The 22,701-nt window shown below is 43.1% G+C and overlaps 1 protein-coding gene across 1 annotated transcript in view; it reads right to left on the reverse strand.

Moving 5' to 3' along the window:
- The window catches only part of LOC139341030 (protein bicaudal C homolog 1-like), a 58,122-nt gene extending 35,729 nt beyond the window's left edge, over window positions 1–22,393 (reverse strand). Inside the window, exons 1-2 of the mRNA XM_070977272.1 lie at window positions 22,115–22,393; window positions 3,750–3,796 (exon numbers count right to left, since the gene is read on the reverse strand). Coding sequence (XP_070833373.1) covers window positions 3,750–3,796; window positions 22,115–22,307 — 240 coding nt within the window. The 5' untranslated portion in view covers window positions 22,308–22,393. The remainder of the gene's footprint in view (window positions 1–3,749; window positions 3,797–22,114) is intronic.
- Window positions 22,394–22,701: the final 308 nt, after the last annotated feature.

Raw genomic sequence — 22,701 nt, forward strand, 5'->3', positions numbered from 1 at the left:
CGGGAAGAAGAGGAACGGGGGATGAGCAGGAGGGACAACACGAGGCAGAGACCATAACAAAGACAAAGAAGAAAGAGGGACATGTAGCTGTTGAGATTCCCTCATGTGAGCAGCAGGGACACACAGCACACGGCTAATTTCCCAGCTGTGGCACCCTCCTGTGGTCTGCCATCCTTTTTACTTTTTCATTGACTGCACAAAGAGGGTGGACTGTTTGCTCTCTGTCACAAAATGTTGCTCTGGACTCAAAGGAAGTCCAGCAGACAGTGAGTAAGAGGGTTTGATCAACCGCAGCAAGCGGGCCTGGGGAGAAAGTGCGGGGGTGGACCATTTTATGCTGCTCTCGTCAGCGACTCCAAACTTAAGTCTCACTGCTGAGGCAACTACGAAATCTCATTCCCAAAGCCGAGTGAGTAAAAGCATGAGCGTCAGAAATGACCATATGCTGCCTTACGAGAGGGAGAGAGCTGCTATGCCCTCTCACTGAGTGTGTGTGTGTGTGTGTGTGTGTGGTAGATGGGTGGTGGACGGGCAGGAAACGGTCCAACTAAGAGTTTCCATTTTCATCAACTTCAAGGTATTTCACACACCTCATCCATTTTCTTTCAACAACAGTGTTCCACAGTCGCACTCAGTGTTTATTTTCCTGGCTTTAATTGAGCATGTATGGTGATCACGCTATCAGAGGGGAACTATACAGACGTATCCAAATGGAAATCCTACAATAAAAACAGGACTTTCGCTCTCCTCCTTTACTGCTCTTCGCCAGCCTGCCAACCCAAACAGCTGCACACTAATTTCTAATCGACAATTTAACCTCTGGTAACCACCACGTCTTTGAACGAGCTGTGACAATATTCATGCCAGAGACTTTAAAAGCTGGCGAAGTCAAAACAGCAGCAGCCGTAGAGCGAGGCAGACACCTCCACTGCATATCTTAAACATTAGAGTTATATCCAAACCAAAAGAGGTGGAGGCAGAACTACAGCATATCTAGAGTCCTTGTTAAAATTCCAAGGAGGGGAATCTTAAGGCGCCTGGTTTGCATTACTTGGTTTTTTGAAAACTGCTTCAGGGACGGTTAAATTGCCTCCTTCTTTGACATTTAACTCAGCTTCCGAACCTCCAAAACCAAATACGGAAAATAGACAAAAGAGGAATGCTAAAGCAAACCGCTGCCCATCATTTATTTCATTACAGCCCATTAACATACTATAGAGGGAGTTCAACATATTCAGGAAACTGGATTTTAAACAGGAACGAATCAACTCGAGATGCTTACAGAGAACCACACAATTAAAGAGATACCTTTATAATAACTGCTGTCAAGATTCAATTAGTGTCAAAGGTTAACTTTGATTGCTGAAGATGTGATTGCTTTCATTTTCGGTGCCATGTGAAAAGTCTGTCTACGTTCATTCTTGGGGTTTTTATTTTTTTTGATATATTGATTTTGCATTTTATAAATTATACAAATCGCAGATCGTCTTTTTGTCAGTTCATGAACATGTTCACTGTCTCAACAAACATTTATGGTTGCTTTCCCTTTCATTGTTGATTATTCTCTCAATTAATTGATGAGTTGTTTGGTCTATAAAAACATCAGAAAATGGTGAAAGAAGTTCAGCAGTGTGTCCCAAAGCCCAAGATGATGTCCTCAAATGTCTTGTTTTGCCCACAACCCAAAGATATTCAGTTTATGGTCACAAAGGAGTGAAGAAACCAGAAAATATTCATTTTTAAGAAGCTGGGATCAGAAAATTTTAACTCTTCTTTCTCAAAAAATTTATCCAAACTAAGTGATTATCAAAATAGCTGGCGGCCAATTTAATAGCTGACAACTTATCAATGACTTGTCACAGCTCTACTTATATGTCAAAAACATTAGTGAACATTGTTGCCAAACAGGTCACTGCTGTCTCGACTGCGCACAACATTTTAGATAAATTCCAATCTGGTTCTCGTTAGACGTGTTCCACTGACACAGCTCTTCTCAGAGTCTCCAGTGACACAATGACGCCTTCTGATGTGGGTCAATGCTGTCTTGGTGCTGCTGGTTGGCACAGCTTTCATTACTGCAGATCAGAGCATCCTGACTGATTCTCCTCCTTTCTGTGTTGCTTGGTCCTGACAAGTCTGAAACCGCTGCTCTTTCCTGTGGTGTGCCTCAGGGCTCTGTCTTGGGTCCTATATTATTCGCCTTGTATTTGCTTCCCTTAGGCCACATTATTAGCAAATTCAAGTGGTATCACGTATCACTGACAGCATCCAACTGTAATCTCTTTTAAGCCTGATGAGACCAACAAACTGAAATGATCTGATTGCCTTTAAGGACTGGATAACCAACATCTTTTTACAGTTAAATGAAGATAAGTCTGAGGTCTCATTGCCTCGGATAACATAGTCTCCAGGATTCCTCTTTTTTCAGCTGTACATTCAAATCTTACAAATCTCTGTGTTACATTTGATCAGGCAACAGGCAAACTGTTGACCTGCACACATTTCTTCCATTTAAGATGCCAAACCCAGCTCTGCTGTATCACAGCCCGAGCTAGAGACGATAAATCATGCTTTTCTATCATCCTGACTACTGTCGTCTCTGAAGTGTTTACAAATAGTCCAGAATGCTGCTGCAAGGCTTTTGACCAGGTCCAGGAGGAATACTCATATCACACCCATCTTATCTTCCTTACATTGGCTTCTCATCAAGTTCAGGATTGATTTTAAGGTTCTTGCGCTAACATGTATAGACCTGCATGGACAGACATCAGTGTACATCCCTGACCTGCTGTCCTATCACCAGCAGGTCACTTAGATCAACTAAGGTGATTGTGGTTTTTAGGTGGTGGCTCCAATACTGTGGAGTGCTCTACCTATAGTTTTTTATTGATGCCTTTAAAAGGCAGCTAAAGGCTAATTTATACAAACTAACCTTACGCTGTCTGAAGTGTAATTCTGTGTGTGTTTCAGGTCCGTTCTTGTTTTTGTGTTTTGGGTTTTTATTTTGTGAAGCACTTTGTAACTTTGCTCTGTGAAAGGTGTCAAACTAAATAAACTTTACTCACTTACTTTATATCATTTATATCTCTCAGTCCGAGTTGCAGACATAAGACCTGAGGGAAGTCACTGTAACTTCATTAATGAACGTTCGGAAATGATTTCATTGTTCGAGACACGGAGGCTTTAGCAGTACAAGACTAATCCTCGTAGTTAAAATTTGTTGGACAATCATTAATTAACAGAAAGAACTACTTAAAAATGACAATAAACCCAGACAGGGTCACACACTTGACTGACTAATGTGCACTAGCGTAACGAGTTGTGACAAAAAAAAAAAATATTCAAGACTATTAAAGATCACTGAGGCAAATCTTTGCTTTATTGCACGTAATGAAGTTTCAGAGCATTAATTAATTAAATCAGTGACAAAGAAAAATCAATGAGGCAGAGCTGGCTGGAGCAGGCCTGTGTTCAGCCTCTCTCTCGTGTTAGACTGCAGATGATCTGATATATTATGTAAGTGAGAAAGGCCCACAGTGTTGTGTCAGCTGTGTTATAGGATCGGAGCCCTGGAGCGACTCCACGTCAGTGTTGTTCCCTTGTTTTTGTTTGTTTTGATGTGTAATTACAAGTGACTGAGGAAGCACCTGACATCTGCTCCTTTACCAGCAGAGAATCGCTGGCTCAGTGGGCTTGAACGCAACCCAAAGACAAAGCAAACACGGTCCAAGTTCAGACTACAAACTCACCTTCTGAAAGAAATCCTCCCCGCCGTTGACTCTCCCCTCAGAGGCAGCTACAGTGAGACAGAGAGAGAAAAATAAATTCCTAAAACCACACAGAGCCATCAGTTTTACATACACAATGTAACCTTAACACGGCCAAATCACACGCAGATTATCCGGTCTCCGTGAAATGTTACGGTACCTTCACTCACAGCAGTGTTTATGGTGGATCGCCATTTCTTTGGATATTGTGTTTGGCACGGCCACTGATGCTGCACATTTGCAGGAACAGACGAAAATGTTCCAAGTCATTTTCTATAATCCTGGAGATTGGACACAGCTTCCGTGTAACAAATTGACGGATACGTTGAAAATATTTGGGCATCTTACAGTGGCCGTTAATGGAGCATTTCAGACCACATTTGGTGTCCCTTTTCACACTTCTTAAAAGAAGCTTTCACACTTTAGAAATTCGTCTGTCAGCATACTGTACACTTCCAGCTTTGAATGAAAGAGCTGCAAAAATGAACAGCCCAAAATCACCTGTAAACAAAAGAAGCACTTAGGAAAGCCCTGGTGTTTTAAAGTAGTTTTCCCAAGCAGGTAAAAATGCCAAGAAAGTCCCCCAGCTCGTACAGTAAAGCTGGACAGAGACGAAGAGCCAACCACCGAAGCAAGTCAGGCCTGCGGTCGCTCCAACACATCTGCAAGTCCTTCAAACTGTGGCAGCTCTGTTGATGCAAAATACATATCTGCTCTCCAAGGAGAATTCTCATGTTCCTCTGTCATTTGGGAATACAGGGAATGTTTAATGATGCATTACAGCCAGCGTTCTCGGGATGGATCTGCTGCTGTCTGTACAAATCTGGGTCAGGAGCAGCAGCACAGTTGATGTGGGTTATACAGTTCGGTCATAAATGCTGACCCTGGTGCACTGACAAGAATTACACCGCAATTAAAAGAAAACCGAAGTTCTGCTGTGTTTCATCTGCAGATGACAAAGCTTCGATTTGAGAATAAATAGCTGAATTACTTCAAATATCAAAGTGACTGGGGAGTTTAAATTTCTGAATCCTTGTTCCAGCTTCGCAGCTGTGCTGATTTTCTTTGTCTTCATGACAGGAAACTCAATATCTTCATATTCTGGACTGTCGGTAAGTAATCTGAAGACGTCTCTTTGGGCTTCAGGAATCTGTGACAGGCATTTGTCCCTCATTTCTGATTGACCAAATAATTTAAAAAGAAATTATGTAAATTGGTAGATTGACTGATAATGAAAACAGTACTTTGTTGCTAAACTAAAAAAAAAAAAATACAACCCCAATTCAAAAAAAGTTGGAACTCTGTAAAACATAAATCATCTGCAAGTGAACCGTACTGACAAGCGTCTTACAAAGTGTTCCTGAGCTCATGTAGTAATCAATCATGTGTTCACAAAGTGGTGAACCTCACTCCATCCTCACTTGTGAATGACTGAGCCTTTCCAGGACGCCCCTTTCATACCCAATCATGATACTATCACCTGTTACCAATCAACCTGTTTACCTGTGGAATGATCCAAACAGGTGTTTTTGGAGCGTTCCACATCTTTCCCAGTCTTTAGCTGCTCCTGTCCCAACTTGTTTGAAACATATTGCTGACATCAAACTCAGAATAAGCATTTGTTTACAAAAATCAACGAAGCTGATGAGGGCAAACATTAAATATATTGTCTCTGCACTGATTTTTCAATGTTCAATTTAGCATAAGTCAAAAAAGATTAGAAAAGTGTCGCATTGTATCACATCTCTACTCCAAAATGATGATTATTATTATATATTATCAGGAAAAAGGAGAGACAGGAGAGAGTTGGGAGTCTCCTTATCAGTACTTTAGTATCAAGAAATGATAACATCCTCCAGACTGGAAATGTTTAATGGCTGTAAGCACAACACACACTGCGTCATTTCAGCTGCAATGAAACTGTGAAGAGCACGAGAGCCACAATAGGAAAACCTGTTCCCCTGAAAAGCACTATATGGTGATCACCATCCATGTGAAACCTGGGTGTGAAAGGCATTGTTATGACTTTCTCTATCAGCACCACATTTCAAGGCACAAACACAGAAACTGAAACCCTTACAAAACACAAGGTTCATTTTCATCTAGGCGCGCCATCATGGCCCTCAGCGATGCAGTAATGCCAACATCATAAGCATTTAACAAGTGTTTGTACTTACACAGTCTGCCCAGTAAACAAGTCCAGGCCACAGTTTATGAAGACATGGAGACTGGTGTGCCTTGGCTCAACGGCTAAGTCAATTTCACATAAAACCTGTGTACATCAAGCACTCATCACCCCATTACAGTGACTGAACCGGTGGAGTCTGGCTACTCGTTGGCTCAGCGTTCAAAACAAAGCATAACAAAAGGAAATCTAAGAAGGATGCAGATTAGAAACTGATTGTCAATGTAGGGTAACAATAGTTTAACTGCATTTCAGAGTCAATTTTCATAAAACGATCACAGAAGTGAAAGAAATATTCCCACCAACTATCACCCTTCCACCCCCCTTATCCTCCTTAATCTGCTGCGTAACCTCAACGTAAACAAGACAATGTCCAGTTCAATACTTCAACCGCAAAGTAAAGTAAATAAACAGGCTGCCAATCCAATGAGCCACGACACATTCAATTACGCCAGCGTTTTAATCACATGACCTACTTTGGAAACACGGCCGAGAAAATTCCAGCCGTCTACTGGAGGAGTAACATTAACAGATGGAAAGGGTCACAGATGGGGAAATAACAGCGTTGCTAAATCAATGCGGGACGCCTCTTCAGCTGCTTCAAGAGGAGCTAACGTTACAGTAATTTCACTGAGTCGCTGCTGCTCACTGCGATGCAGTCAGCCAAATGCTGTGCAGAAACAGTAAATACAACGGAAACGCAGCGAGCCGTAAACACTGATGTGGACTGACTGTAACACAAGCCACATTTATATTAGAGAGTCGGAACTATGACGATTCAAGTTCAGAGAGAAGTGATTAATATTGATAATTAATTATATAAACAGCTTATTTTGCAAACATTTGAGTTGTTGAAGGGATTTGTGCCTCATTCACACACACAGCAAACACATTAGGATCATTTGATGATCGTAAGCAGAAGTGTTTAGAGAACATGCAGCTTTGAGGTACAGTGACAGAAAACAGCTCAGAGTGAAGAGCTCAGTTCTTTGGTGGCCTGAAGTTATCCAAGATTATGAAAGACCCCGTTACTGGTGACTGCAAGCGTTTCCTGTAAGAACTAAGACAAACAAAGAGGAGCACAACAACAACCAACAGACTGTTTTTTTCCAGCTGTGATCGAGCAGGCCAGTCGCTCCTTTTCTCTGTGGTCTCAGCATTTTTTTTAATCATCCAAACAAAAGTAAATCCTGAAGGTAATTTTCTGTCAGTGGAAAATGAATGAGATGTAAAACAGGCTACATGGTCAACCATTTAAAATGCCAATTTAGAAACATTGGCACGAGGACAATAATGGAATGATATAATGATGCTGAACTGGATTCTTTTAATCTTATTATAGGTTTCACTTGAATGTCGCTGATTTGTAAACTCACTGGATGTGGAACAGAGGTCTCCTATTCTTCACAGAGGAAACGTGCTGAGAAGGAAACAGACAAATAACCTCTCTGCTGTATGTCTGCCTGAGCTGTGCGGATGCTGTCATGCAAAGTGTCAGATGTGACCTACTGCTCCGCCACTAAGTACCGCAATTACACCCAGTAATCACATGACTAACACCACCAGCTGGGTACGCCTGTGCAGGTAGCATTAGCATGATAACTGCATTTTAATACGAGGGAATTCAAATTTCTGCCTGAAGGAATTTGATTTGAAATTTACCAGCATTTATCCATGAAAATTTGCTTAGATTTGCTATTGACACATGCACATAAATACAGATTTAGCATCAGCCTTTAATGGTCATAATATGGCATGCACCTAAAGTGACACTGCTTAGCTTCTGTGTCAGTGCTTATGTCTGCTTCTGCAAGCTGGAGGTGTGCTGACCGCCATCTGCACTGCCTATACAGAAGAACCACACACAACCACACTTCCCATTACCCTGATTCCAAAGTTTCCTTACTGCTACACCTAACCCACCTGCGGTGGTGGCACTACAGGAAGCACAGCTCTAACACAAGGGGAACATTTTCCAAGGAGCAACCAACGAGGAGCAGCAACAATAATGGCGACTGCTACAGACCAGACAGACCGCTGCTATCATCGTTTATAGTGACGTTAGATTCTGCTAGAAATCAGCTGGATTGAGGGAATGTCAGACTGAAGGTGGAAATAATGGAGTGTAAAGAGTTGATAGCTCTGTCTCATATGAGGCAAACCTCTCGTGGAGAGGCATACACGTGTACAAATGGCAGTCGTTTCCTCTTTATCAGCCTATGAGGCCAACAGATGAATTAAAACAACACACAGACCATTAAACCATGTTTGCTGTTGCACGATGTCAGCAGTATTACATTTTCAATTATTAACATTTAAGTCAAAACTCTGATGTCTAAGTCAAGAAAAAACACAAATTCACAAGAACAGCTTGCTTTTTAACCTCACAACAACCAAAGACAAACACAGCAACAGCAGCTTCGGCATTTGAGCGCAAGGAGCTGAAAGAAATCCGATATGGAAACACGAGTGAAAACATGAGCCATGTGCAGAGGCAAAAACATCCTGGTGACACATGTGTGGCGTGTAAAGCGGCCGTGGGAGAACCCAGAGCAGAGACAGCAGGAGCACAGCAGGACGTCCAATGAGCTCTGGAACATGTTAGGATATGGAGGCTGATCCTATATTTCATCCTATGCACCACTTATTCCAAATCTGTGCTGTGTTAGAGGTTTTAAAGTGATGGCTCAGCATTCTAAAAACAAATGCGTGACAATTTCTGGCTTGAATTCGACTTAAAGCAATTTGTTATCAAGCAATAGCTAATTGAGGCATTTGTAGCTATTTGGGGAGCTGACAAACTCTCATTACCCTATGAGCACAAGTCTGTTCGAGACCTCTGAATGTAAGGTTAAGCTTCCTGTTCACTGATGACCGTGTCCCTGCTTGGAAAAACAACTGCACCAATGAGAGCTTTGTGGCTGGGATTAAGAACAGGAAGGTCTCATCCTGTGCCAGAGCCAGAACAACGGTGACATGCATGAATGGGATCAGTGCAGCTACACGGGTCGTTGTAAGAGCAGTTACAGAAATAAATCAGCGTTTTTCTTTGATTGACATGATAAACATGAAAAGGGGAAATTCACCGACTAAACATATCAAAGTCTGTTTACATGTTTTGGGGAGTACAGCTGTATTTGTGGCTCCAGAGGCAGCTGCATAAAGTCTGACTAATTGCCTCAAGTGATGTCACTTGAGGCAGTGATGGTTGGGACTGAAGACTACAAGTATGAAAAGAGAAGAAACCAGATCTCTGTAGACCGCTACTCATCGATTTCTGAAGCATGCAGCTCAAAGACATATTAGACACTATTAGCACTGAATAGCCTACTGAACTGCTGGGGGTTGAGTTGCATTATGGGTAATGCAGGCACCAGGTTTTCACATAAAATACAACCCATCCCAAACAGAAACCTGCTCACATGAACAGGATGACATGGAATAATTCAGCAAAAACAATATGACTAATGTTATGACATCATTTCAAAAAGAGCCATGATTGGCTACAAGCTGCATCTGTTTTTTGATTGCTACTGACCATTTATTCAAGGGTGCACCAAGCTCTGAGATTTCAGCTGCTGACTGGCAACCTTTTCGATGCAAATTCAAATATGGTGGTTCACAACTTCACATTCTTCACAACATTCAAGTTTGCCATCTTTTTATATTTGATTTGCCAGCAACACAAGATTAGAAGGGAAGAAGCACAGATCTTTTTTCGTCTTTGCCCATTTTTCCAAAGAACTGACAGGGATATTACCACAAAAATGCATAGCTTATGCCTCATTACTTAGATAACCAAGAAACCTATTATTTTGTCTGCCATCTGAAAAACCCAATTTTAAATTATAGGCCTTTCTTAAGACAAAAATCAACTGAATGGTTGGACAAGACTTTCACAGCACATCCCCAGTTTAACATATATTTTTCAGCATTCAGTAGCTCTGATTTATGACCAAGATGTTTTGTTTCATTCGTTTCTCAAGCGCTCCAATGGTCTAATAGTGTTTTTTGTTGGTCCAGGTTATGTGAGGACAATGCAGTGCTCCTCCCTTCCAGCACAGCAGACTGGAAAAGCATCACAGCTGAAAAACGACACAGGACCCCAGAGCACAGATCACATGTTGCAATCAATTCTGTCCTCTGGTGTTTTTCTGAAAATGTGGAGCTAATAATGTGGCACTAATTTAAGGCAGTTATCTCTGCTGTCCATTAATTTGACAAAGTAAACATGGTGGTTACAGTTCAGATACCCACTCTGTAATTCTCTCCATCTAATTATTTAATGTATCTAATCACTGTCACCGCATGTAAAGGAGTGAGAGGAGTTGCTGTGAACGGCAAAAAGGACTCGACGCTGGCAGATGGAGCGAGGTCTGCTATCCATTATTCTGTGGAGAAGCTAACTTTCTGGGAGATTCCGCTGTTTGGACACTGAAGGAATGTAAACAGTGTTGATTTCTACAGTTATGGCTTCGATCCACACACAACAATCAAGAAAACAATAGCGACATAAGCCCTAATAAACCAGATCAAGACATTCTGACGTGGATATTTTCACTGTGAGATAGCTCACATCCTACACGACTCAGGCCTGATAGAAAAGGCTGAGAGGCGGTTCAACAAAAGCCAAATGAGAGCGGACAAATCAACAATGGCTCCCAAAAACAAGAGGGCAAATACCTCTTAGTGCAACTGGACGCCAAAATCCATTTATTTTGATCATGCTATATCAGTCGCTCAATAGCCATCAAATAATAAAGGGGAGTTTATACACTTGGTTACCTCAATATTTGTGCAGTGCCAGAATTATCAAGCAAAAATCCCTCAAGTCAAAGGATTCCTATGAAGACAGGAGCTTTTTAGATTACAAAAAGCAAAGGGAGCCCCTAAAGGCACCGGCTAAATCTCTAAACTGCAGAGCTGCTTAGACAAAATCCTCTGCACTGGCAATAATCACAAGAGGGCTTAAGGTGAAACTTGGGACATTCACAGAAAAGTCTGCGCAAGCATTAAAATGAGAAAAGGTTATACAACGTTGGTTTCCTGTGGATGGGATTTCAGAAGAAATGACAGCTTTAATCTGGGGAAAGTTTGAGATCTCAGTCCACCGTCTGCTCGCACGCCTTTGCTGAAGTGAGACGGATTAATATTAAAGCCAGACTCACGAGCCCCCCCGACTGGGAGGACGACGACTCCGGATAAAAGAACTACATTTCCCATGTTTCATGAAAAGAGCAAGAGAGCGTGATGTTTTCGCACCAGCTCTCCGGTGTCCCTCCTCTCCAGTGTGCAGCCGCTCTCAGCTGATTCAACATGGAGCTAATGAGAGGGCCTCAGGCAGCTGCAGCCAAACACACACACGCAGTGACAAACTCACTGGGTGAGAACATTAACACATGCATTTTAAGTGCATTGTACAGACGGCAGACTAAAGAACGTCCAGTCTCCTGCTATGATTAGTTTCAAGAGTTCATTTCAATGTAAACGGGGAAAATGTGTCCAAATTAATCTGCGATCTGATTTTTGATAAATGTATGTGAAGTGGATAATCTGCTAATCCTTTTGGACATAAACTCAACTGAAAACAGCACAAAGACAATAGCTTTAGTGTTGGACCTGATCAGCTTCATTGATTTTTGTAAATATCTCCTTATTCTGAATTTGCTTAAACCAAGTTGGGACAGGAGCAACTAAAGAGTGGGAACGTTGTGGAACGCTCCAAAAACACCTGTTTGGATCAGTCCACAGGTAAACAGCTTCATTGGTAACAGCATCATGATTGGGTATGAAAGAGGTGTCCTGGAAAGGCCAGTCACTCACAAGCGAGGATGGAGCGAGATTCACCGCTTTGTGAACACATGAATGGAGACACTTTGTAAAACTGCTCTTCTGCAAAGCGTCACAACTTGTTTGGACTCGCGGTTCTACATTTCCTGGAATTTTTGCTAAAAACAATGTCTGATAGGGAATGCCCAATTTTTGCTAATCAGGTGATGACAAATCAAGGTAATTAATCGCATTGCAACAACTGTGTAAATCCAGCATTGCCATCAAGCAGACTGGCTCAATGATTCACTCACAAAATTACTGGACAAAGCCTGAAACAACCAGACTTATTAAAAGGAAGCTACAGCTGTGTAAATGCTGCAGCACAATCTCTGACGGCTGACAAATTCATGTCTCGCTGTATCTTTATATGACCTACAACTACTCCTGTCTACTTTAGACTAATAAGGAAACATTCAGTACAATCAATAGCATTCAGTCAAGCTGTTCTCATCAATCAAGCCTAAACGCTTCACCTTAAAGACAGGATGTTTCTACGAGTGTATCACCTTGCAGCTGACAGGGAGCTGCCAGTAATTAGGCTGACATCTAAATGAATACAGACCAGTGCCAGCACTCTCGCTCCCCTGTGAACTGCCTTGCACAAGTTGGCGCCTAAACAAAAGACCCCAGCGCCTGAGAAACGCTTTAACTGCTTTTCCAAGACAACGGCGGTATCTAATCACCAAGTAAGGTTTGGGGAAGTATACACATAAAGCAGAACGGGCTGCCTGCTTTATGTGATCCTTCCTATCAACAGTGCCAGAGAAGCATCCTCAGCTTTCAGCACTGACTTCTTTGCCTCTGTGAAAAGAAAACTGGGAGATTATTATTATAATTATTATTATTATTATTATAATAATTGGTGACAGATACACCTCCTTCTATTAATCCTGCTTTTGGGATAAAACTCTTTCACCATCCAAGCATCATGTGCATCGAGTGATTTTTCATTTTACCTCATTGATACTTGTCTGTGAACACCTTTCAGTGTGCATGAATCCGGAGGGCATCAGATCACAATTGCAATTATTTATGACTGACTTCTTTGATAAAACTCCTCTGTTGCATTTCTGACAAAGCAGCTGCTCAGTGAGTGTTTGCTGTAGCATTAGTAGCAGCCACGGGCGTCACCACCTCAACCAGAACTGAAATATTTAGGAACTAGTGCAGTGGTGACGGCTTGGCTGCTGGCTGGTTTCTCAATATCAATGCCCTGCAGAGCCGGAGAGACCCCTCAGTTCTAGACCCACAGTTTCAGATGTACCAATGTGTCTGAATTTTTCATAATAACAATTATTTCTGCTTCTTTGTTTAGTGACACTGAATTGACTCACTGTAGGCCAAAGACACACTGCACTGTGAAAAGCAAAAAGCACAGTTGTTTTATGTACTTAAAATGATGCTGAAAGAAAAGCCCTGTCACTCAAACTCTGACCTGAAGAAGTTTTTCACGCAGACGTGAACAGTGAATGAATGAAATCTTTACTGCTCCATCGTCACTATTGATAAAGTTCACGCTGAAGCTCGCCAGCTGCCCCACGTTTCAGCTGCTTCCCCGGGCGTTACGAAGGATAGGCTGACAATATTCACTGCCAGCAGCTAGCTAACGTTAGCTTAATAACAATAAGTCAACTGTGCGGGGTTATGAACACATGAACATTCAAACTCATATTAGCTGAGAGAGGTTAATCCTATCCTTCTGTGTATGACGTAGTCACTAACGGTTGAAACTCGTGTGTGCTTACGTCTTGAACTCTGGAAGTGCTGCGTCTGGAACTGCAGGGGCCCTGCAGGGCAATGCGTTTCAGCTTTCTCGAGAACCGCTCACTCAAACTACTTCACACTCGACACCGCACTTACTTGGGTCCTCAGAAATACACCCGCCAAGTGTGAAGCCGATCAGATGAACGGTTGTTGAGAAAATCAAAAGAAACACAGAGATTCCTTCCATTTCAGTTTAACCGCTATCACTTCTCCAGCTTCAGCAAATAACGTTAATACCCGCAAAACTGAACACCTGTCATCGCGTTTCTGTGCCGAGCAGAATTCACCCTCTGCGCTCAAAAGCGCTCCTCTCTCCTCTCAACTCCTGCAGGGTTGCCAAGCAACTGAGAAACACTTTAACTGCTTTCAAATACATGCAGTAAGTGCCACACATTGCTTTCTGGCAGAGGAAGATGAGAGCCCGACGGAGACACTAGACTCAGTGACCCCGAGGTCGCGCGGATGGGAAAGTCTACAAATAATTACAAACACTGAAAAACTATTTATGCCACAGAATGTCACTACAGCTTCATCTTACGTCCATGCACGCCAAGTCCGTTCTGACCTCATGTTAACAGATTTATTTACACACAGGCCTCTCTGCAGCGGGATCATCCAGCCCAGGAAACAGGACATGTAGCATCAAGCTGTTGTTGGTAACATGTTTGGGTTATCGTCTCCTCTTTTATCTCCCCTTGCGTGAACGCTGCCAAGTGATTACACAACGCTGTACATTCCTGGTGCCTGGTATCTGCTGCGAGCGATCCCCCACGGAGCATAGGGAGTCAGTCTCGCTCAGGCCCAGAGGTGCACTGTAAACATTACATTGTACTATTGGGAAATGGCTGACACTGACATCCACCAACACTTTACCAATCCGTGCAGGATTTTAGTGATGGGAGTCACTTCCTCGTTTGCTGAACCTCTGTCCAATCAGAGAAGCTGATTCGTAACAGAATAGCTGGAAGGAAATGAATATGATCCAGAAATTCCTGCTCTTGGACTAACTTAAAGAGGGTGAGTTTTCCTTTTCTTCCCCCCCCCCCCCCCACATCCCACCCCCCTTCTCAAGTGGAGAATATTCCAGAAACGGCCAGCACTACATGAAAAAGGTATAAAAACGCTTTCCCTCCAATCAAGACAAGTGGAGAAAAGGCAGATTGTACTGGATGTTGAATGTGGAGAGAGAACAACAAACCAAAACCCGAGGTTCTCCAAAGATAAACACTGAAAGCTCTTGGGGGGGGGGTTACGGGCTGGGTGGTGTGCATGTGTGTTTCTACATTTATGTGTGTGTGGTGAGAGCACACGCATGCGGGATAAGTCAGGAACCCCCCTCCCTCCCCCCCCTTCCCCTGAAACATTTCTAAAATAGCAACCGCAAACCAGACAGAATGTAAATCTGCACTTTGAAAAGGGTTGAAGAAAAAGAGCTTTGAGGGACGTAGAAAAACAGGTATTCATTTCAGCCCATTTACAGTTCCAGGAGCACAGAAATGGGTCACAGCACTCCAGCTCCACTTGGACTGTTGAAATAAGACTCCTGGTTTTATTTTCTTGAGTAATGAATTACAGGTTTTTCCACCGGCTGAAGCTCAATTATATTACAGCTCCTGAAAGCTTCATCATGCCCAGGATGAAGGAATTCAACGCGTAAGCAAAGTCGAATAGAATTGTTTAATTGTATCAGCATGTTTCAGGAAAAATCTGCAAGAACGAGAGAGAGAAGAGAAGAGAGGAGAAGAGGCAAATGAGCAAAACTGACTAAACTGAACTGCTGCAACTGCAAACTGAAGGATCTGATGTGTGTTTGTGTTCCACAGAGCTGGGATTAATTACAACAGCGCTACATGTGATCAACGTAGGTGTTCATGATTTGTCTTGTCGACACGTTTTACTTCCTGTAACACTTCTTGCTGAATGCAACGCAGGCATTTTGGAAATAAATGGTTTTCATTGGGCAGGAACATGTAAGAAATCCTGTCTATACCTAGCAATCGTTACCGTCTTGTTCTTGTCGGATTGAGAGGATTGGAAGCGATATGAGAGGGGTTGTTAAGCAGAAGCTGCTGGTGCGAGCAGGGCTAGCATGCTAACTTTAGAGTTCCTCAAGTGGAAAACGATCCACCGCTTTAATCCAACACTTTTTTCCCTGCATGCCTCTCCGTCTCTCCTGCCTGTGTTCATTCATCATGACAGTATATACAATCAATACTTCCTGAACCACAGGTCAAGCCTACTCTTCAGCTCAAAACTACCAATTGACAACTGCAGAGTCCCAATATTTCACAGGTCAAAGTTCAATCAGACTGATCTCTACCCTCTGCTCCCGACAGACGCAAATGCATCACTACTCCGGTATTTTTTTTTTCTTTGTTCTGACAGTGGCAGCTGCGCTTATGGTGGAGCACAGCCTCAAAATAAGAACAGTTGCCGCTCTGGCTCATTCGCAGTCCAAACACACACTCTGCACAGAATCCAGGTCAGAATCTGGTTTTTACATCACAATATCTTCAAATGACAGATGACAATCTCATCTGAGGGAATAAACAATCTTCACATCTACACACAAGAGAAGGATTTTCCTCTCTGGCGCTGGCTCGAGCCTTCGCTTTCCACTCTTCGCTGCATTTTTTCCAAAGGGTGGTGGTCTGTGTTAGGTTTGTCTCCAAGTTCCCAGCTCCTCCATCTTTACTTTCACTTTAGACCACTTAAATGGACTGTAATGGGGCAGCCAAAACAACTTCATGATGTATGATTGTATACAATTAATTGTGCAGCCCCACTTATCAACTTCAAAACTGAGCGGGTGTTTTTTTTTTTGGGTGGGGGGGTTTCGAGTGGGGATTGTGTTGCAGTGTGAGGATAAAGACCAGGGAAAGTCCAACAACTCCACAGTGGATCTGATGGAAGCTGGAACAACAGAACAGTGTCTGAATGCTCAAAAGGGAGCAACAGAGGGGGAGAACAAGAGCGAGAGGAGAGAAAGCCTGCAGCACATTCCCCACAAGACACTCACTTCCTGTCTGCGAGTCTTACTCAGCACCCAGGAGGAAGAGGAGGATGAGGCCCTCACACACACACACACACCCTCATTATGTGGGTATAAAAGCAAACGAATTCATATTCTCGAAACAATAGAGGGGGAAAATATTTAAAATATAATGATCATGCTCTCACCAGAGGGCCACTGGTGTCCAAATGAAGCCGCGTGAGAAACATTTCAACACGTGATCAGAACAGCTCCTAGCATTAGCATCCTCTACGTAGGATATAAAGCAAAATGGCTGCACCTACTGTCTAACATGACACGATGACTACATCCCGAAAATACCTGAAAACCGTGTACGTTCTCGTCGCCATGTGCAGCTGTTTTTCCGCTCAGACACAAAGCGACCCAATAACAGTCTGTGGTTTAGGAGCAGGAAAACAAATTAGTTCAATGAAGAAAATGATTCACTTAGCCTAATTGCAGGTTGTTGTTGCAGCTACTCGGCAAACATGTTGTTACGATGTGTGCGCACACTGGCCCACCAGGAGGCTACGCTCAGTCACAGACACCACCAAACTCTCATCGCGGCTGGTCTGAGCAGGGAAACTCACAGCTCTTCAACCTGACCCACACACGGCACAGAGCGCCGCCGCCGACGTCCGCTTACAACACTCATGGAAAACCTTGTTACGCATGCAGACACTTAATTTGGATAATCTGGGTTGGAGAAAATGTTACCTCTTTCCCACACTTGCCCTGAGTCTCTTAACATCATAATGAATGCAGAAAAAAAGAAAAAGTCCTCTTACACTGCTCCCTGTGCACATAAAACTATCTTTCAAGCCTTCATGCCTGAGTCAAGGTCTCCAAGCCATTAACTCAGGAGTTCTATTCTCGGGTGCCAACAGCACAACAGTTAAACCCAGATGGCTGTCAGGGTGAGATTTTGTTGTCACTTTACACCCTATTTACTGATCTGAGCCCAGGAACCCCGTCCCTGCCAATGCGTGAGACAGTAAATTTGTAATTGCTGAGCAACAATTTCCATTTTCTCCTGATGCAAACAGTGCCAGAACAGGGGAGTAAAATGCAGCTGATCTAAATAAAGGGCAGTTTAAGTGTGTACGCTGGGATTTTGCTTCAGCGTGGAGACATGCTGGTGAGTCACTGGCACGTATTTTAATGGGCACCGAGTGCTTCTGGGTCATTTTTATCCTCCAGAATTTATGCAACCCCTGCCTTCATGGCTCTTCTCCAGTCTGATGTCCCACTCTGACCCCTTCCCTGTATCCTGGGAGTGGGTTAGGGTAAGATTTACCATCAGGAAAACATTCCCAAATACCTGTTTAAAAGCTAATAATTATTACCGTTAAGAACGAGGCAGATATATCCGTTAATGGTTGAACCCATGGATGCTGTTTCTTGGGGCGATATTTATCATTTTATTTTGCTAAGTTAACGGTCTGCCTCTGCTGTCTTTGACAGGGAGCTAACCCGGTGGCACAAAGAGGCAGAATATTTTCACATCTAACGCTGTGAATTAAGGGTTTATTTCAACCTGAGCTGAGCTGATGATTGTTGGAGCAGTGGAAACATTAGCCAAGGCTGTTTGGGTGAGTTTTGCTTTGTTTCTGTCAACTTTGAATGAAGACTGTTTTACGAGTTAACAAGGCAATTAAGCCAGTCTTACAACTCCAATTCCCAAAAAGTTGGGACACTGCGTAAATAGAAACAGAACGCAATTATTTACCAAAGTGCCCTGAGCCCATGGAGTAACATCCTTTATACATGTGTTCACAAAGGGGTGAACCTCGCTCCACCCTCACATGTGAACGACTGAGCCTTTCCAGGATGCCACTTTCACACCCAATCATGACACAATTGCACTTCTCTATATAATAAGAAAACACACACCTGTGCAACTATATCAGCAATCACAGGATGCTGGAAAAGCTGTAACATATCACCCAACCCTATTGTGGAGGTCAGCCACATTGTGGAGATCAAATTTTTCTGACCACCTTAAAAACTATGGCAGTCTGTCTGCTGTGTGAGTCAGTCAATAAATAACAGATAAAAACAAATAAACTAGTAAAATCTTTAGGAAAATGAAATGAAATGAACATTAATGCACATGTATACGATAAGTTACTCCTTCCTTTCCAACTTTTTCAAACAGGAAAATATTTCATACACATGCACAGATAGCATTTATATGTACTTTTAAAATGTATCCATAACTCAAATTTTCATTTCTGGTTTTTGTCATCTGCTATTAGATTTCAAAGCAATGTCACTTAAACTGACTGAACAAGGCCAAGACATGACAAAAGCATGTAATCCGACAGAGTGTCGGGCTCATTACACTGCAGCTAATGTTACCCTGCATCACACCATAACACTAATGAATAGGCAGCAAAGCTAAAGTAATTGATCCAAGTGTTCAGGCATTGATCGACCAATCATGCACAGCGTACAACACATAAAGGGATTTAATCAATACAGCCTGATTATCATTTATTGGATGCAAATGAAACTGAACTGCAGCAACTAGATTTAATCCCTTCATCCAAGACAAAATGCATTTAACATCTTCATGCTGTAACAACTCTTAGTTCATTGATCGATTAGCTGAAAAAATGCCCAATATTCTGTGGTTCAGCTTCTCCATTGTGAGAAGTTTCAGGTTTTTCTGTTTTATATTACAATAAATGAAATATCTTGGGATTTTAACTGCTGTCAAACAAAACAAGACATTCACAGAGGTCCTCTTGGGCTCTGGAAATTCTTGATTTTTCATTATTTTGTGACCTTTGAAACATGAAGCAGCTTATCAAATAATCAAGGAAATAACTGTCAGCTGCATCCCAATTTTAAATCTGACTGTTGTGAAATAGTATAACATACTATAATATAAAATAATGTCACCGTCATTCACTCAAAACCCGTCTTGTATCTGAAGAGCAACGGCCTGACAGCGAAGTAATGTTTAGCCACACTGTATTCGAGCAAGTGTACATCACAGCAGCTTAATTAAAAATTAGCCAGTGACATAACAATGCCTAAACGAGGTGGCTGTGAATACTGTTTCCACAACAGAGTGATTTCTATGCATCTCTGAAATATAATCTGGAGTCATAACACCTCCGATATTTAGCAATTCTGAAACAGATGGTCACTGAATGCAAACGAGCGCAGACGCATCACCTGGATCCGTCAAAAAACACTCGATGCTGCTCGTGTTTGGGAAGAGATCGCAGCATGATTCGACCCGTGGCGCTTTGCCGAAGGTCCAGCGCACTTAATTTTCCAGGACAGAGAAGCCAGAGATACCGTCACAGACAATAAAACACTGAGTAAAAATATACTGGAGTTCCCATAAAATTATTTCATGATAGACCAACCTCTGGCCCTCAGAACACGATGTACCACCTCATCTTATCCAATGAAAACACAGCCAGATGTTTTGAAGCTCTCACCCAACTGGATGAGACTGAAAGATTTATTCAGGCTTGAATTTACACCTAAGACACAAGAAAAAGGAGACGAGGACCTCTGATCCAGCGAGTTGCAACAAATCTAAACCATGACTGGAGCTTTGTGGACTAATTAATGCATCATGTGCAAAACTCAACACATGCCAGGACTGTGTGATATCTACCAAGCGATAGCAAAGCCACACATGACGCAACCAGGCATCCTGGATTCTTCCAGAGGGCCGGAGGTCAAAGGTTAAAGCAGTTTCACAGTTGAGATAGTGGGACATTTAATCCTGCACCTACAGACAGTCGAACACAGCAGCCGTTTCTGCTCTACAAACCAGCTGCAACGTCAACATGAGCAATGTGCGCCATGATGTCATGATGCAGCAGTTGGGAAACAAGATGTTGGCAGTGATACGAGACCAAACTAACAAACTGTAAAGTCCCAGCGGACTGGATAGATTATACGTAACACATACAGACGCACACGCAGACGCATTTGGGCACGGCGCGCGCGAGACGTGGCGCGTGGTATGTCCGGGACGCTCGGATTTAGGGCCGGCCTCCGGTTAAGTTGTTTTCCTGGAAGAGTTGGGGATGACATGGAGCTTTGAGGAATGTACCGAGCAGCGAGGCAGCAACCAGGACACTCTCAAGGGGGACGACGTGTGTGCGTGCATACGTCTGAGTGTGTGGGATGAATATATCAAGACAAGCTGCTCGCTGAGGGTTTCTCCAAATTTAAACGCTCAATGTGGACGCGCTTAAAACCGAGTCTGATTGTGAGTGATAACGTCCCTCCTCGTGAGGTCCCGTCTGGCTGCTTCTCAGCTCTGGCTTTCTATAGGGAATCCAGCCCTCTCACCTAAGGCTGCACACAGTTGTGTTTTGAAATGTGTGATAAATAACCCCAGCCCGTGCGCTTCCAGGGACCTCTCAACAGAGACTGGCCGGCCCGGTCTTTATGAGCCTGTCATCGCTTGTTTAAATGTTCACTGTCACTTGCGCGTCATTAGAGGCGGGATCACACAGGGAATAAATTTAATCATCGCAACAGAACACACCGTAATACAAGTCTGCCACTAACGGTTATTTTCACTGTCGATTACTTTCTGGATTCACCGGCTGGTTGTAAAATGCCAGAAAATGGTGCAAAACGTCCATCAGTGGTTCCCAAAGCCCAGGATGACGTCGTCAAATGTTTTGTCCGCAACCCAAATATATTCAGCTTACTGTGAAAGAGGGGTGGAGAAAGCACAAAACATTTGCATTTAAGAAGCTGAAATTTTACTCAGACTGATTCTCAAAATAGTTGCTGATTAAATTAAGCTTTTTTTTTTTTTAAGGAGTCTGGCATTGCGGCAGCCGTCGTGTAAGTGTTAGTATTGTACACAGCCTCTTCCTGCAATTACAACTTTCAGTTCCCTTTTGTTAATGTCAGCCAAAGCTTTTGTATCAGCTGCCTCTTTGTGCAGACTTTCACTTTGAGAAGTCACAAAACTGCATGTTCAGGTCAATTTCAGTTTAGTCTAAAAACAAATGCACACCATGGGAGTTTGTGCAACGACATCTTGTGGTCGGGCCGTGCCACTGCATCCTTCAGCACAGCACCACATCACTCATGGCCCCTTCACGTCTTCTGAGCTGTTCAAGCTGTAGTTTCAGGCGCTTATATGACTGTGAACTTAACTTCTTTCAGTGTTCAGCATCTCATCCAGTTGTTCGTGACGTGGTGGCGCTGACTGAAAGCCCAAAGCTTACTGACTCGCGCTAATTGCCCTAATTGATTCGTTCCGGATCTCGCGCATGATATCTCAAAGTTTCCTAACAATGCTAACGAGGAGCGCTAAATTTTTAAGTTACCGGAAGTAGTAATTATGTACTCAAAGTGTCATTTTATGCGCCAAAAATAAACAAAGGGCAGCCGGAGAGCTGCAGCCCCGTGCAGCTTCTCGGAATCGACGACAGGCTACAATTAAGGTTAGAGGAGATGAAACGTGGACAGCACAGAAGCTGAAAACGTGAAAACAATTCAACATAGCACCAACTTCCTCCTAAGTTACCAACTAAATTTTCCTCTTTTCTTTTTTACCTAATAACATGATTTCCAACTTCTTACGGTCCACCCGAAACCTCTCCTCAGTCCACTCCGGATCTGGCAGCGGATGGGGTCCGCTCAAATCCTCCTCCGATCCCGGGAGAGGAGAGTCGGTGCTGCGCTCGCTGTTGGAGCCATGGTCCGACTGCTGCAAGTATCCGCTTAAAGTGTCGCACTGGGCAGCCATTGCGCTGCGCACAAACTTCTCCAGTGGCCAGGTTGTCTGCCGAGTTAACGGAGCGCCGCACAGCACACAGCGGGCGTACCAACCAAGTCCTCGGGAAAGTTTCACGTGTCATCCCGAGGAGGAAAAAACGCGGAACTCCTCCCACAAACACCGAGCATCCACCTCCCCCTGGGCTGCCGCGAGGGCTTCCACAAGTGACGGTTTGTGAGACGTTCACTGGATTCAATTTGTGTTTTTGTGGGACCTGGACTTTTATTATGGGAAACTGCAGAGGGATTAGAGCCAATTATAGCCAACAAAATCATAGTCATTATGAGCTGAAAATCATATTACAGAGTCAATTTAACACAACTAGATATGAAAATAAAGCCGCTATAAAGGATTGAACACAAAG

This window comes from Chaetodon trifascialis, chromosome 13 (genome assembly GCF_039877785.1).
Source record: "Chaetodon trifascialis isolate fChaTrf1 chromosome 13, fChaTrf1.hap1, whole genome shotgun sequence".
Taxonomy (NCBI): Eukaryota; Metazoa; Chordata; class Actinopteri; order Chaetodontiformes; family Chaetodontidae; genus Chaetodon; species Chaetodon trifascialis.